Raw genomic sequence first — 13190 nt, forward strand, 5'->3', positions numbered from 1 at the left:
ATCAAATCCCAACACAAAACATCCTGATCCTGCAGTTGTCCCACTGATCAGAACTTTGCTCCTGTGCTCTCTCTGTAGGTGCATGTGTTCAGTGTAGCGAAGTCCAGCATGATTTAGCGTCTTTCCTCCGGATCAGTCCAATTCCATGTCACACGCTTAGCTGCATCTGTCATTTTACCTGTTCAATTGTGCCATCGCCTTGGCTGTTGGACATTCAGCCTCTCTGAGGCACAGGGAGGTTTGCAGTTGGTGCACAGTTGAGTTGTCTCCCTCTTTGAGACAGTTCCTGTCTGACAGTAACTCACACATGAACTGTTCTGTCACTGCGGTCAGAGCTTGGCCCGTCTGTTTTTTCTTGTAAGGAAGACTCTGTCTAGTCATGTAGACCAACAGAGCATCCTTCTTAAAGCCAAGTATTGATCAGTTCAGCAGAAGAAACAGAGTGGTTAGATAAGAGCAATTCAAAACTGGTTTGTGCTAATGTTTCTGTGACCCCATAACCCTGTATCATAATTAAAGCAGATCAAGTTACTTTGGTATCAGAGGTACAGTCATGGGCCCAGCCTTTCTTTTCCATCTTTCCCCTTTTCCCAGATATCCCCCTGCAGGGTTAACTGAGTATATTTCTACAATAAATATTCCCACAACAAGGCCTAAATATGGTTTTCATCAATCATTTTATAGCTGGTTCAAACCTGTCATGCATTTACAGCAGCTCAGGAAAAAAAAAAGGCAGAAAAACCACGAATAAAACCAAGAATTGGAATAGAAAAGCTGAATTTTCTGTCACCAGGAATGGTCAGATGATCTTTCTTTGTGTCTTGTACAGTGGCAAGTGCTCAGTCTCCAATGAATAAATAACTACAGATCCAGGAAATGAGATTATTACTCCCATGAAGCTGTTGGAAAGGAGAGCACTCTGTGCCCTTCAAACCTGCTTCCTGATACACAGCCCTGCATTTGCCTATGGTGCACAGCAAACCTGAAGGATAGGGCTCGTAAAGAAGAGGCTTATAATTGCAACAGGAGCCCAGAAACAGAGACTCTTTGATTTCAGGAACATGTCCGGGCTGAAACTTGTCATTTCACAGGCCAGATGCTTTGGAGAGAACTCCACTGGGTAATCACAGAAGTGAGGATGGCTGCCTGTGTCCTGCCTCCAGCCCTCACCGTGCTGTAATATAGTTGCTTTTGCAGTGTAATTGCTTTCTCTGCAGGGCTTCTTCCTATTGATTCTGCTTGTGTGGATTTAAATGGTTTGCGGGTTGTAACTAGACTCAAGTTGGTCTGCAACTCCTCTCCTCTGTGCTAGGCAGCTCACGTGGCAGTTCTGAGAGACTTCAGTGATGTGTGGATAGCATCACTCCCTGGCCTGCACATATATATTTGATTGGAAAAGAGAGACTGGATCAGATAAGTTCAGAACATCAATAAATACGTGTATTTTGTTTGGTGACACTTGTTCAATTTGAATCTTTTTCCCAGGAAGCAGCTTGTGTTGTGTCATTTTTTCAGCGTGCTGTGTAAATGCTCTGCATCTGCAACTGTCGAGGCTGGTGCCATCCCATAGCAGTGCCATCTGCTCGCTCACAAAGTGCTTTTTGCGTAGATAAAAAATGTGAGGTGTTACTCATAATTAGGCAAATCACATGCTGTGATCTGTGATTGATTTGATTCCTGTTGCTGGCTACCTCGCATATGTCTGTGTGTCCATAAGTATTGTCTACATATCAGCATATGGATGCAGATGAATCAGAGACTCGTGAATTCTTTTTCCCAATCCAGACATATGGAAATGTTTTCCCTTCTTCTTATTAGCAGCAGCTGAATTTCAGTAACACCAGGGGCCTCTGCTGGGATCTTTGCCTGTGTTTTGTGCTGTACATGCATACGTAAGTTGGCACAGCCATTTATAATCTAATACAAGAAGTAAGCGATCCATGACATGCAGCAAAGGAAAGCTATAATTTCAAAGCAATGTTCAGAGATAGCCACGTTATTAGCCTTCTTGGAGAAAAATGTCTGGATATATAAGTTGGTGTTGTGCAGTGCAGTAACAGAATGCCTAAAAGGAGCTGTGAGCATTGCAGAACCCAAGTGTCTCTGCTGAATCCGACTTCTGGAATGTATTGGTGTGCTTTTCTTAATTTTAACGGTGTGTGCTCTGAAATGTGCATTCACCTCACTGACTGACAAAGATCCTAGTTGTCTGTGGTTGTAGTATGGTGCAAGTAAAGCTGATCATAAGGGAAAGTTACTCAGAAATTAGTCCTTCTGTATAATTATGATATTGTCTTCTAATGTCTTTTATAGATAGTGAAGTATGATTTACCAGCAGTTTTAAAAGATGTTTAAAGCAGCAGTAGGGGTACCAGAAAGGCCATAAAAATGAAAACACACAAATGGAGGTTCGCACGCTTGACTGGAGTAAAAGTTACGAGCAGTGAAGTAGCTGTATAGTTGGATGATTTAGAATACTTGAAGCCTCAGCAGACCTCTCTTCTGTTCTCTCCCTCTCTCCTGTGCCTGCCTACAGTGTGTTTACTTCGGCAGGAGATTTGTCACCACTGGACTGTGATCATAACTAGGACAGCCCAAGGCAGAAAATAGGCTATAACTTAGCACAAATACATAGTCCTGCTGCTACAACACCTCCTGTAGACGAGGATCAGATTGGAGCGAGCTGCCTCTGAGCAGCAGCTGCAGTTTGGCATTTCTGCAGAAGAGTTAAAGTAAACTGAAATGGTTAGTGAATACTTGGTTGATTTTGTACTGGAAGGGGTGATCAATGTGCTGTGAACCCAGAACTGCTCTTCTCCTGTTTTAGAGCCATTAGAGTTGCTTGATTCCAGCTTTGTTTGTGTAAGGGAGAGCTGTTCCCCGCTGATGCTGAGTTAATCATCAGCACACATTTGATTGACTCTGGTGTAACACCTTTGGGTGAACTCTGAGTGCAGTGAAGTGCTTGAAGCATTTTTGGAATTATTTGGTCATTTTACAAGTTGTGCTGTTCTCTTCATTTCAGCTGTCTGAGGGTGTCTTGTGAGAGGACTCCTGGAGCTGAGAATGCTTTAATGCATTGGACTTTTTTCCAAAGCCAGTAATGATTAGTTCAGTCCTACCAACAGAGAAAGTTTTGTGAATGTGCAGCAGCCTTCAAATGTTACAAACCCAGATTTCCCACTCCCATGGATGCTGAATGGAACTCCCAACATGCACAACTGCATGTTATTTTTATGTGTATGTGTATGTCATCATGTCATCTGTGGTTTTCCTTGTATTATAAGTCAATGAAGTAAAAAAATTAAAAAAAAACAGCAAAAAAGTCAAGGCAGATGTAATGTCTTGGAGATTTTTTCAGTGTTGTTTTTAATGTCAGCAGTGAAGGTGTAATTTAATTTTCAGAAGAGTCTCAGTTGCAAATCAACTGATTGGGCATCTTGAAGAAACAGCCACTCTCTCAAAGCACTGTGTTCATGAGATTATGACAGGTATTCTTCTAAAGAGAGAAACCCCTAGATTGCCAGAAATAAATCACTTTGAAGGATACAAATCCCCTTGAGTAGCCTTGCAAAAGCAGAACCCAGTCATTTATATCTCACATCACAAACCTGCCTTCTTTGCACTTTAAAGAGAAGAGTCAGAGATATAATTGCTTTAATGGAGCAAAAGGAAATTTATCTTTTGTTTCTGTTGTTATTAAAATGAACTTCAAGAAGTGCTGTTAAAGAGGGGGGTCTGTGGTATTGGACATAAAATTCCAACGTGCTCAATCTATGCTATTAAAATATGTCACAGTGGGTGGGACCACAATATTTTCTCATCTTCATTGTACTGTAAAAGGTATCATTCTGTGAAGGTGACTGTACCTTGTTTGCATACAAGAAGAAACTTGAATTTATTTTTTTTAAGCATTTGAATGCTTAATAAAGCATCAGAAGTCAGAACACAGAACACTAATTCATCTCATGTTACTACATTTATGCCTTTGAATGCCCGTGGCAGGTCAGGGCTGTATCAGCTCCATTACTGATCTAGGTTACATGACCTGGGCTCATTACAAGTATGACAAAAGTTTGTTTCCTGGAAGAAGAGGATGCAGACTACATTTTGTTATATCTGCACTGGACCTATTGCCTCCTTCATAAAATCAACCATTTATAGACACAAATATAGCTGGGGCATTTTGTAGCATTTGTTTTAATCTGTTTGTTACCAATTCCATTCACAGTTGGCTTTCATTCTGCTGTGAAAAGCTTACACTGTCAAATCAGAAGTTTTACTAGAAAAGGGATTTAGTTACATGAACATTATGTTCAACTGTTTGAAGGACAAAATCAAGATCAAAAGAGACTCAGGGATTAAACAACAAAAAGTATGTTTAAATCATATTAAGGGCTATTTTCAATCTAGCATCTAGGGATTTAGCTACATGCCTTAAATTTTTGTGCCAGGAGGCTTCTGGGCAAAATCCTGTTCTTGCTGTGGGGAGCTTGATCAGAAACAGTAATGCTTGACTTGCAAGCCTGAAGTCGAGATTTTCTGTTAATGTAGCTGAAGACCAGAATCCAAGCATGATCTTAAGGCTGGGGGTTCACTAGATACTCCCAAGTTTGTCTTCTTCACAGACAAAGGTAGATGCTGTCCAGTGGTTCATGTTTGCTCTTCAGGATGAGTGATGTCTGTACAATGTTCTGGTGAGGTTTGCTGAGACTCGTGGTGGTACCAGTCGCTTGATCCCTGCAGCATCTGTTATCAATTCTGAAGGGGGTTTACTCAATTTTTTCCTCACAACTCTCCATTTTATGGGGGCAGCTCTGAGCTTTTTCAGCATCAGACACTCTCCAAAGGAGTTTCTATTCTTAAGGCAGGAATTGAGGGGAAGAAATGCACACTCAGGGTCAGGTCTTGGTTTTTTTTGACGTGTGCTCACAGCATGTTCTGGAGACCTTTGTGGTTAGGAAACTGCACTGAGTGAGGTATTACTGGTGCTTCCCTTTGAAAGATGAACAAGTCATTTGGGAACACACAAAACTGAGTCAGGGATACTAATTTAAGCATATCTGTGTCAACAGACAAAAAATGACACAGTAAAGGTTACCAAGTCAGCTTTTCTTGTAGGTAAGGGGACATGCCTGACACCTGCACTACCAGGCAACGTACAGTGCTGTGTCCCCAGCAGTGCGTGATGCTGAGGAAGGACTAAGAGGTGATGCCTTTGTGGCTTTTCATTAGAGGTTTATCAGTCTTGATGAAGGACATTTCAGGTACCCTAAAATTATTGCTTTGTCTCTCGGTTATTGGGCAACGAATACTTGCCACTCCAAACTAGACAAAACTGAGACGTTACCTTGTGCAGCTCTGAGTTGTCCCTACCAATGAAAAATGCATTTCAGGGGAGTATCACTGCTGTATTACTGTCATCACATTTAGCTGGTGGTACAGCAGGACTGGTTGGACTTAAAGAAAGGAATATATTTGTTATAACCCACATAAATACTTCCCCTCTTTTAGCTGCTCCTTAGAACAACACTCAGGGGTGCAGGCAGGTGAATGTGGCAGTAGGCCAAGTGAAGGAGAGCTTTTGCTGGCTGTTTGCTTTACAGAAAACAAGCTTTTACCCTCTGACAGTCCACCTGTGTATAGAGCAGTGTTTGCTTTCTGTAATGTCAGTGAGAAGTAGAATTGAGCAGGAATATGGTGCTCTGAGTGACTTCTCCGTAGACTGCTCCTTGCCAACCCGGATTATGCTTTAATATTTTATTTTTCCCATTACTTTGTCAGCCTGCAGGAAATTCACCGTTTCCATTATTTTCACAAGCTTCACTTGCACTTACTCTGTGAAGTCTTTGAATTCATAGGATCAAATCAAAGCTACCCCTTTTGACCATCCAAATTGCAAACACGCTGACTGTGAAGCATTATTTTTAAATTGCCTGTTAAAATTTAAAAGGATTTCCAAATATCTTTAATAATTCCCTATAACAGTCTAAGGACATCTGTTAAAGTACTGAATTTTCCTAAAGTCAGCACTGGTTGGGATTGCTTCAGCTGCAAATTAAGGTTGTCAGTCAAAATGCTTTTTTTCTGTTTCAGTCTCGGATCTGGGAGTTTTTAGCATCTCTTCCAAAGTGAGCCAAAGAAAGACAGCTAGTGAGCTGTTTAGGCTTGTGTTGCCATGTGTTTAACCTAGCAAACAGTGAGTTGATACCTTTTGTGAAGTCTTCCATGTTTTACTGGATACCTCACTGCTTAGTGAGGAACTAAGCTATATAGTTTTGACATATTTTCACACTTTTCATATTCTTTATTCTGCAGCATGTGTCCAATGTTTTAATATATTGAGTAACTGTGGCAAATGCTTTTGTGTGTCTATAAACATTTGCATTATTGTTAAGGCATTGGGTCTGGTAATGAGGGACTCAAGTAAGAAGCAAAATGATGTATTTGCTCTGTAGGATTTCCTGCAGAGATGAATAGTAGGTTCATGGTGGGCTGGAAGTAGATAACCAGCCCGAAGAGTTCTTAAAAGATGTGCTTGTTTATTTCCTGCTGATATTCTAACTCTAGGTCTGTCAAGGGTTATGACAGTTTATGAAAATATTGCTTCACTGCATAACTATTTTCATTGTGGTGGGGAAGCCATACTGATCTAGTTTTCCACTTGCTCATGTGCATTAGAATATTTCATTTTGTGTCATGATAAGATTAAAGTGTAAGAGAAGGGAAAGGTTTCGTCTTTTCAGTTTTGATTCCTAACTGGTTTTTAATGTTTTAATTATTTTTTTTTCTGTGTGATTGAAAGAAGCTGCATTATCACCAAGCTTGCAACAGAGGAAACATTTTTTTTAATGTTCAGTATTTAAAAGATGTCAGTGTTATTTCCTTTGTAAACAAAATATGATGGACAGAAAATCTGCAGAATTTTCAGCAAAAGGGAGTAATTTTTTCAATTCTTTTTCATTCCTTAATGGGAAAAGAATTATGGAAATGAGACCAGGCATTGCATTAAGTGCTTGAAATGTTCCTTCCCTGCAGACCAATAAAAACATTACTCTTCCATTAGGGAAATTTAGTTTTTTGGAGGCTGCATGAATCTGAATTCTGAATCAGTGAATGAGATGACTATGCTGGGGTAAGCATTTCAAGGTCTGATGATATATTTTAAGTCTTTTGTAAGTGGATACCAGCTCTTAACTTGTAAGTCTTCTTTAGAGCAACTTTCTCTGTGACTCTCTTCCTGTTAACCACTTGACTTATCTTGTAATACTTCTGTAGTGCAATCTCCTCTTATGCAGAGCAATAATAGTTTCAAAGCCATGGGGATTGAATGATTTTTCCTACCTGAATTTGGACTAGAAGGTTTCCTGGCCGTTTCAAAACACTGTAGCTATTTGCATAACTCCATAAACAAAAGTCAAATAGTGCAAGTCAAAAGTGAGACTTTCTGTGCTTCATATGGCATGTTTATAGTAGTTATAGTCTCACCTATGACTATACATTATGCAGATTTTAGCTATCTACCTTTAAAACGGAAATTAATATGTAGCAGTAAAGTGCTGTCACTAGGGGTGTTCAAATTAGGTTCCTGTGCAATGGATATTCAAGTGAAGCCATCCTTTTTTTCTGTGCTGTTAACCATAAAATAAAAAAAATCAGCATTAATTTCTAGGAATTGTAGAAGATCACAAATAAAAATTAAAATTAAAATAAAAATTAAAGAAGAGGAAAATCATTACAAGTCATTAACAGTGATCCTTGCTTCTAACTTATTAATCATAATTCAATTTCATATAGTGTATTACTTAAGTTATCAAAAACATTGGAGAGGTGTAGAAGGATGATTTGTCCTCATTTAGTGTATGAGGACACAGAGGCACCAAGAGCTTCTGAAACTTGTCCAAGGTCTGGAAATGATTAAGTGGAATTCTTTCCTTTTGTTATTTTTATTTAGTTGTAAATAGTCTGAATGTAGTCATAAGGGTCTAGTTATAACTGATCAAATAAATCCCATTTCCCCCTTTCTTACTGAAGGGCTGATCCCATGGGCACATGCTGCAAAAAAAGTTAAAGCAGCAAATGTAATTGTTGTGAATATGTGGGGCCAGTTTTACTTTAGTTTTTTGAGGTTTGTCTTCTGCAAACACCACTGGGAATCATTTGTCTGTCACCAGAGTGTTACTTGAAGCTCCAGTCCATCATAGGACTGCCATAAGTAATTTCTGTGCTCTTGTTATGTTTTATATGCAAACAACCTTCTGCCATGATCCCCCCAAAAATGGCATCTACGAAAATACTAATTGTGTTTCTTAGAAATCCAGGAGGCAAGGAGAACATGTCTGACCTACACGATTCTCTGTCCCCATCCTGATTGTTCATTCCTAGTGGAAAGATTTTGAAATGCTGAAAAAAGACATTGGTTGAAGAAGCACACAGACATAAAATTTTCAACTCCTTGCTGATTTTCTTGCTATTTTATCCCCTCTGCATATCCTGTAGATTAGTCAGTTGATGAATTTGATCAGCTGCCTGCTTTAGACATTGCAAAGAGATACTGGCAGTGAATTTCCACCTAGCACGTTAGATTTTTGGCTGATTTAAGTTGGGGTCACCCTGTGCTAGTGCTGTAGGTGGCTAATAGCCCCTGAGAAACCAGCTGTGCAGACTGGAGCTGCCTGAAGAAAACACGAGTTCCCCGGTGTCTTGGATGTGTTTGCACACAGAAGGAGCCAGATGGTTGTAGCTGTGGGTTTTCTTTGGCTTTGCTCTGCAGGAGAAATACCAGAGATGGATGTGGCCAGGTAGCTGTGTGGCTCCTGTGTGTTTACAGCTGCTCTGGCTCTTCTCTCAGAGGTGTATTGAAAGCATAAAAATGAAAAATTGGTAGAAATCTCTATGGTCAAGTGGGGAATGGGGAAGACTTCATGTCTTGTGTTCTGTAGGCCCAGTGGGATGGGTCTGATTCAAAGCTGGCATCCCACCCCAGTCTGATGGTGATAGATGCCAGATGATTCATAAGTGCTTTGAGGTGAAAGGCACTCTCTGCAAGTTCACCAGGTTTTCTCCTTCCCAGCTCTTGGGCATGGCCTGCTCACGTGGCCCTGTGGTAGACAGAGTCACCCACTGGAGTCATCAGAAGTAATATTGCAGTAATATTGACTCTGAAATGCACTGCTGCACTCAGCCACCCTCCCAAAACAAAGCTTAGGTCAGGTCCCCATATCATCTGCACATTTTAAAACAGCAGATTGCTTGGGTTATACCAGCAGTAAAGCCAACAATCCCTAAAACAAGGCTGGTCTCTGGGACACTGCCTGGGCCAAAGGTGTGGTTGTGCACTCTGGTTTTATCCTGGACAATAAGAATTACTGCAGCGTAGCCTGAAATACTGCAGGGTAGCCTGCACCCCAACCACACACCCAACCTTGGGGCCGTTACCCCAGTGCTGGGCAAAGCTCCAGGTGTCTCAAGCAGGCTGGTCCCAGGCAACCATTTCCATCTCACATCCTTGTTCTCGTGGTCTTGTTCCAGGGCAACCCACTGTACTTCCAGTCCGCCAGAAATGTGACAGTGAACATCCTCAATGAGAAGACGAAAGTCCTCACTCGCCTTGTAACAGGTAAGGAGGAGAAAAGGAAGGATTCCTGCTTGGAAGGATTAAGGAGGGATGAAAGCGGGTGTGTTGTGGGATGCTGTGCTGGCTTCAGACAGCGCTCAGGAGGGGAGCCCAGGTGTCTTGTGAAGTACAAATGAAAACTTCGCTCTACTTTGTGGAAACAAAGCTGGAGACATGAAAGCTGTGCTGGAGAGGCAACTGGCTGGTGCTGTCTGATAAAGCAGCAGACCATTGTTTTCATTTGAAAGCCAATGCAGAGACAGAAATGTTAGTTGTACAACTTCAGGGTCAAGAAGAACATATGCAGGCTGACATTTCTGTTACAAGCACAGGTTTTTCCTAAGACACTTACAACTTGCCTGAAATCTTGGCAACTCTGGAGATCATCTGTGGCTGAGTTGTGATGCTTTGTAATTTAGAGTCCTTCTGCTGATGAAGAATTCCCTTGTGCTCCCAAACATGAGTATCTTTGGTAGAAGAATGGGTGTTTCATAAATCGCCGATGCACAGCAGCCTTTGAATGATTTCATGTGTAATTTGGGTTGAAAGAGACTAATGCATTATATATGGTAATATAATATATATATGATAAAGGATAGGTATATATTTTTTGAGATTTATCCATGGACTGGGAGAAGTATTGCTGAATGGCAGAGCCAGTAATTCATAAACATGTTTCTACATCGAGGCTGGGTTGTTTGGTTTGCTTATATAACATCTTGGCCTCTAGTCACAGTATTAAATAATTAAATATGCAGCTTCAGTGAGCAATTATTTAGGCAGAATGCGTGAAAATTGCCTGGAGGAAGGAAATAAATTCAACCCCAAGCTCCCTGATTCTCACATTCAGAATGAACATGTTGAGTTTGTTGTTTCTCCATATATTTTCAAGAGGCTGTTTGGTTAACTTAAAGCACCTCCATGTCATGAGAGCTTGGGAGGACACACTCAGTGATATTTCCTGGTGTGCTGTTCTGGTTATTGATCTTTTTCTGCATTTGGCAGCAGGTTTGGTTTTGGAGTGAAGCAAAGATGTCCCATGTAGCTCCTGCTTCAGTGATGAGCAGGGAGGTGGTTAATAAGCAAGATACAAATACAAACTTAAAGTAATGGATTTTCTCAAAAAGGCTGCAACAGTTCTTAAGTGTTTCCAGGGATCTCAGCCTCGCCACACTCCTCTGTTGTCAGAACCATGTGCATGATTGTGTGTGCCCTGATGCCAACACAGATGGCCTGTGCAGGGAAACGCTGGGTAGAGATGGACTTTGAAGCTGCCTATAAGAAAATACTGGCTTTCAGGTCTTCTTTCTCTTGTCTTTTGAGAAATGAGACTAGTTATGAAAATGGCCAGAATTAATGCAAAGCCCAATCTCCTGCCATGTGCAGGGGAATATTCCAGGGAGACTGTGGCTTGAACAGAGTTGGCTGGGCTTTTAGAAGGTGATTTGTCCGAAGTTTAGCCTAGGTCAGTAACTGAGGGCTCTGCTCTTTGCAGCCTTTGAGCCACAAACCTGCACAGAATTGCTATTCAGGCAGCTGATGTTTATTAGACTCCACAACAAAATGTATTGCCAGAGGCTTTCCAGCACTGCAGGGCACAGCAGCCCGCAGGAAAAGCACCAGAATTGAAATAAGATCTACGAAGGAAAGTTTTACTTGTCTAAAAACTTTGTGCAACATGAGAGGCTGCCATTTTTCTTGGCCTGCACATGATTGAAGTATTCTAAAAGAAAACATTTGCTCCTGTGGTAGTGTTTGTTTTTTTTCTTTTTTTTCTTTTTTTTTTTTTTTTTAATTGGGCTGTGCATGACACTGATAGAATGTTAAACCAGGTATATTTAACAGGCAGAAAAACAGGAATCTTTTACACTGCAGTATCAGTCTAAGCAAAATGGACTCTGAAGCTTTTGATGCCTCTTACTGCTGCACCAATACTCTCAAAGCAAGGCTGGGCATATTCATTACTGTTTCACATTACTGTCTTTTTGTAAAAATTTCCCAGCTGTATCGAGTTTAATGGTGATTTTATGGCATACATAAGCATTAAAAAAAAAAACCCAGATAGAAATAGTTGAGAGGTTCTTATTTGGGTAGAACACTGCCCTTTTCTAATGAGATATGAAAGCACAGACCTCCTGTTTAGTGTCTCAGATGCAGGTTGTATCTGCAGAGCTATTAGGACAATCTCAGCAAATGGGTTTATGAAATGTATTATTTTCTTGTATTTTTCACTAAAAGGTTGTGATCCTCCTCTTAGGTCCCCAAGCAGTGGAAGCACACAGCCAAAAATTTGAGGTGAAAACCCTCTCTGGAAAATTGCTGTTTTCTGCAGATGACAACGAAGTGGTGGTTGGAGCAGAGAGACTGAGAGTTTTAGGTAAGAGTTTGTTCATTAAATCATAGTTTTAATATGCACCTCTTCAAATTTTAGTATAGTTTTGCCTGACTTTCCTTCATACTTATTGAAAGCTACTTTTGGAGATAAAACCTGTCTTTATTGCTTTGAATCTTCTCCAAGCAGATAATGGCCAGGAGTTTCTATCTGAGGGGTTTCTTAACTTTCACAATACGTTATTTCCCCTCCAGAAAAAAACTCCCCTGGAAGTGGTTTGTCTTGCACAGCAAAGTAGCTTTAAAACCAGTGTTGGAAACTGAACAACTTTATCTCTTGTGTCTGGGATGAAGGACAGTGAGGGATGGCTCTAAGGATGTGTCCATGTCTGCAGTTACTGTGCACAGGGAAACCTCAGGGTTCATGTTTTCGGTTCCATCACTGTCACCAGCTCCTCCTTCATTCTGAAATGAACACCAAGGGGGAAACCTGCAGTGAAAAGGTCAAAATTAGTTAGGATCCCACATTAGTTCTCTGAAGAGTTTGGTGGCCTTTCCATTAGCCGTCTTTCCTTAGCCCCCTGCAAGAGCACACTGTGCATCTCTGAGGTGTTGTGGAAGGGATAAATGTTCTGTGCACAGGAGAGAAGGCCAATGTTACCACTACCACCACTTCCCCATCTGCTTTCCAGACACACAGGGCAGCTTGAGCTCTCCTTTTGCCTGTGCAGGATCTGACTCCCCAGCTGTCCTGCCTGCCAGGCTTTACATAGGTATTTCCTAATGAAAACTGGGAATACACTTTGGGTTTGGGGCATGGGGGTTCTTTCTTGTTTGTGTGGATTTTTTTTCTTTAATTGGAGAAATGAAACAGTTGTGGTAATTGTAAATTTTAAAATTTATTTGATAGTTACATGAAATTACCTGTCTGGAACTTAAATTTTCGTGCTTTCCAGTTCAATCTATGCTCTTTGGTTTGTCTAAGATTTGCTCAGGAAGGTTTTCACATAGGACTAGACTGGGTATCTTAGTGTTGCTGGCACTTAGTCACACAGCAGTACCACTGGTCTCTGTAGATGCACCAATAACTTTTCTAGGGGCTTGATTTGGATGCATCTGTTCATTTCAAACTGTTCCTTATTTCTCTAGTAAGCTCCTGAAAACAGACAGATCAATAAAGGAACTTAGAACTATATATATAGTATTTTTAATTATTATTATTTCTACATATTACACAGTATAT

The 13190-nt window shown here is 40.8% G+C and overlaps 1 protein-coding gene across 6 annotated transcripts in view; it reads left to right on the top strand.

Annotated features, from left to right (window-relative positions):
* Nucleotides 1-13190, top strand: part of SGCD (sarcoglycan delta) — a 327884-nt gene that overhangs the window by 260859 nt on the left and 53835 nt on the right. For all 6 annotated transcript variants that reach the window (XM_017828149.1, XM_017828147.1, XM_017828150.1 and 3 more), the window contains 2 exons: nt 9532-9619; nt 11874-11993. In XM_017828149.1, the coding sequence (XP_017683638.1) occupies nt 9532-9619; nt 11874-11993 (208 nt within the window). The remainder of the gene's footprint in view (nt 1-9531; nt 9620-11873; nt 11994-13190) is intronic.

The sequence above is a fragment of the Lepidothrix coronata genome, unplaced genomic scaffold (genome assembly GCF_001604755.1).
Source record: "Lepidothrix coronata isolate B3197 unplaced genomic scaffold, Lepidothrix_coronata-1.0 Scaffold146, whole genome shotgun sequence".
NCBI lineage: Eukaryota > Metazoa > Chordata > Aves > Passeriformes > Pipridae > Lepidothrix > Lepidothrix coronata.